This window comes from Colobus angolensis, unplaced genomic scaffold, assembly GCF_000951035.1.
Source record: "Colobus angolensis palliatus isolate OR3802 unplaced genomic scaffold, Cang.pa_1.0 Scaffold43, whole genome shotgun sequence".
In the NCBI taxonomy this organism is placed as follows: Eukaryota; Metazoa; Chordata; class Mammalia; order Primates; family Cercopithecidae; genus Colobus; species Colobus angolensis.
This window is the reverse complement of record NW_012117710.1, coordinates 1133545-1136736: the sequence shown is the minus strand read 5'-3', so window position 1 is coordinate 1136736 and position 3192 is coordinate 1133545. Positions and strand designations below refer to the sequence as shown.

Below are 3192 nucleotides of genomic sequence, written 5' to 3'. Positions count from 1 at the left end.
TGAGCCACGGCGCCTGGCCTCAAATCCTTCCCCATTTTTAGGCCGAGGTGGGACGATGGCTTGAGTCCAGGAGTTTGAGACCAGCCTGGGCAACAGAGTGGAACCTTGTCTCTATTAAAACAAATTAAAAGTATACATATATGTATATATATGTAAAAGTAATTTTAAAAACCCTTACCCATTTATTTATTTTTTATTTTTACTTTCCTTTTTTTTGCAGAGATAGGGTCCTGCTCTTTTTCCCATGCTGGAGTGCAGTGGTGTAACCAGAACTCATATCCTTGACCTCTTGGGCTCAAGGGATCCTCCCGCCTCGGCCTCCCAAAGTGCTGGGATTACAGGCGTGAGCCGCTGCGTCCAGTAGAGACAGGGTCTTGTTCTGCCGCCCAGGCTGGAGTTCAGTGGCACGATCATAGCCCACTGCAACCTTAAACTCCCAGGTTCAGGCCATCTTCCCACCTCGGCCTCCCTAGTAGCTGGGACCACAGGTGTGCGCCATCACACCTGGCTAATTTTTTTTTTTTTTTGAGAGACAGAGTCTCACTATGTTGCCCAGAGTGGTCTTGAACTCCTGGGCTCAAGTGGTTCTCCCACCTCTGCTTCCCCAAGTGCTGGGACTACAGACGTGAGCCCCTGTCCCCGGCCGGCCCTTGTTAATTTTTTAAACTTTAGAACCATTTCTAGGTAAAAAAAAAAATAGATAATAATAATAAATTTTGTTGCTGTTTTTTGGCAGTTATTATAAAAAACACGTAGACTCCCGTGAGGAGACATTTCTCCACCTCCCTGTGTCTCTGGTCGAGGCTCCGCTGCATCCTTGGGAGCACACGCCGGTTTTCCCATGGAGACCTGGGATGTTTCCCATCCGGCGACTCAGACAATTTGTCCCGTTGCTGTTGGTGACGGGATCTCTCCTTGTATTTGAGTTTTCCATGGAAAAGCCATTCGTTTTCGAATTGTAAATCGGTGCCAGCCTCTTGTTGCTTGTGATTTCTCCAGCTACTCCTCTGGGCCCTCCCCGTTTATGGCCGTGTGATGCTCGGAGCAGGGTGATGTTAGGGGACGTCTGTCTGGCTGGGCCTGGCCGCGGCCTCGTCTGTCTGGCTGGGCCTGGCCGCGGCCTCAGGCGAGCTGCATTCAGGAGCTTGAAGGTGCAAACAGTGGCTCCCTCGGGGGCTTACAGCATAGCAAGCAGAGCCTCTCCCACGCCCTCGGGGCTGGTGTGGGATGTGGTGGCCCCTCCTGCCCCACTTGAGGCTCACCACACCTGGCTGGTGGCAGGGTCAATGCCAGCGTCCACCCTCAGGGCCTTTGCACCTGCCAGGAGCACAGTCCATGTGCCAGCCTCCTGGAACTCCAGCTTCCTGGAGCTCCTCCCCTGCTTCACGGCGCCGTTTCTTCTCCATCAGCCTGTTTTGTAAATGTGTTGTGGGTCCCTGCAGTGTCTCCCTGCAGAGTCCCGTCGGAGACTCTGTCCTGGCCACGTCTGGGTCTCTTGCTCACCAGCCCATCTCCAGGCCCCCATGTCTGGTGCCTGTTGGCTCTTTGCTAAATGTGAGCTGGGGAGCTGGGTGAACGGGGAAGTCCCTGCTCTCTGGGGCAGAGATGGGGGTCACAGGATGCAGCCAGCTCTCTCCCACGGGACATGCAGTGTGGGTGGACTCAGGATCGCTGGTGTGGGTGGACTTGGGGGTTGAAACAGTGGGGCAAACCTCAGACCCATCCTCAAGAGGGGCCTGGCCCCTGGGCCCCCTTTGCCGGGACCCCATCGGACGCTGGCTCCTTCCCTGTGCCAGGGGAGGGTCCATCACTCAGAAATGGTGTCCCTGGGGCAGGAGGAGGTGGGGGTTCCCATCCTGGCACTGGCGGAGGCCTTGGAGCCTTGGTCTGTGGGTCCCTGCGGTGACGGCCCTGAGCGCAGCCGGCACCTCCTGGACTACCCCTGGGACCCCAGGCCTCTGACCTGGCCGCTCCTCTCTTGCAGTTCATGGCCTCCCACGGGAACGATGCCGCGAGAGCCAGGTTCGAGTCCAAAGTACCCTCCTTCTACTACCGGCCCACGCCCTCCGACTGCCAGTGAGTACAAAGGGGCCTTGTCAGGGCCGTGGTCAACAGTGCTGGGCGGTTCCGAGATGGCCCCGGGAGGACCCGGCAGGGTGGGGAGTTGGGTGCCGCCCACAGGGTCCCGGAGAAGCCAGCCGCAGCTGAGTCCCCCGGACCCCGAGGTGCCGCCTGTGTCTGCTGCCCACCACTGGGCTTTGGTTCTGGGGTGGGGGGCGGTGGGCGCTGGGGTGGGGCTGGAAAGGTCATTCTGCATCAGTAGCTGCAGCCCACCCCGGTTCACTGGGGCCTTGAGGGTCTCAGGTGGATCTGAGGGGGCCTCCCAGGTGCTCCCGATGGTCTGGGAGGAGGACGGGAGGGGCTGCTGTTGTTTGGGGCCTGCCCTGGGTCCTTGGGGCGGGAGCACACGTGGGTACCGGTGGCCGGTTGGGGAAGCCTGAGACCCAGTCCTCTGGGCGTCCTGGGGGTCAGGAGGTTGCGGAGAGAGAGGGAATGAGGCCTGCTCGGCCTCACATCAGCCACCTCCACCAAAACCCACCCCTCCAAGCCTCAGTCTCCCCATCTGCCCGGACAGTGGGAATGACAGGTGACAACCACACAGGGCCCGGGCTGACTGTTCGCACTGACCCTCTCACACCTGTCACAGGGGAAGGACGTGTGGCCCACTGGGTGCCCTCCCGGCTCCCCATGCTTCCTGCTCCGGTTCAATCCCAGCCCCACCAGGCACCGCCCAGTGTCCTGTTTGCTCAGCACCTCCCTCCGTTGACTCACTCCGTGAACCCACTGAGTGGAGGGCCCACCCCACAGAGACACCCCGGGCACGAGCTGGGTGCAGGGTTTGGGTGTGACCCAACGGCGCTGCAGGAAAGCGGCGGGCGCATGGCCTCCCAGGCCCTGAGGGGCCCAGGTGCTGTTGCTGGCTTTGCCCTGACTCGGGGGCTGAGACAGCCTGGGCTCTGCCCGCCTAGGAGCTGCTGGTGGGGACTATAGTGACCAGGGGGCCTTCTGTTTGGGGTCTGTGTCCCCTCCAGTGAGCTCCATGAGGGGGCAGTGGGGTCAGGGGTCCTCACTGGATCCAAAGGCCTCTGGAAGGTGGGTGGGGATTGGGGGGTAGCGTGGAGGGGAGCCAGA

General features: G+C 60.0%; 1 protein-coding gene across 4 annotated transcripts in view; it reads left to right on the top strand.

Annotated features, from left to right (window-relative positions):
- Nucleotides 1-3192, top strand: part of ADAP1 (ArfGAP with dual PH domains 1) — a 71038-nt gene that overhangs the window by 35442 nt on the left and 32404 nt on the right. For 3 of the 4 annotated variants that reach the window (XM_011956925.1, XM_011956927.1, XM_011956926.1), the window contains exon 3: nt 1985-2076. In XM_011956925.1, the coding sequence (XP_011812315.1) occupies nt 1985-2076 (92 nt within the window). Of the gene's footprint in view, nt 1-1400; nt 1555-1984; nt 2077-3192 lie in introns of those variants that run through there. The other variant, XM_011956928.1, reaches the window with a different exon arrangement.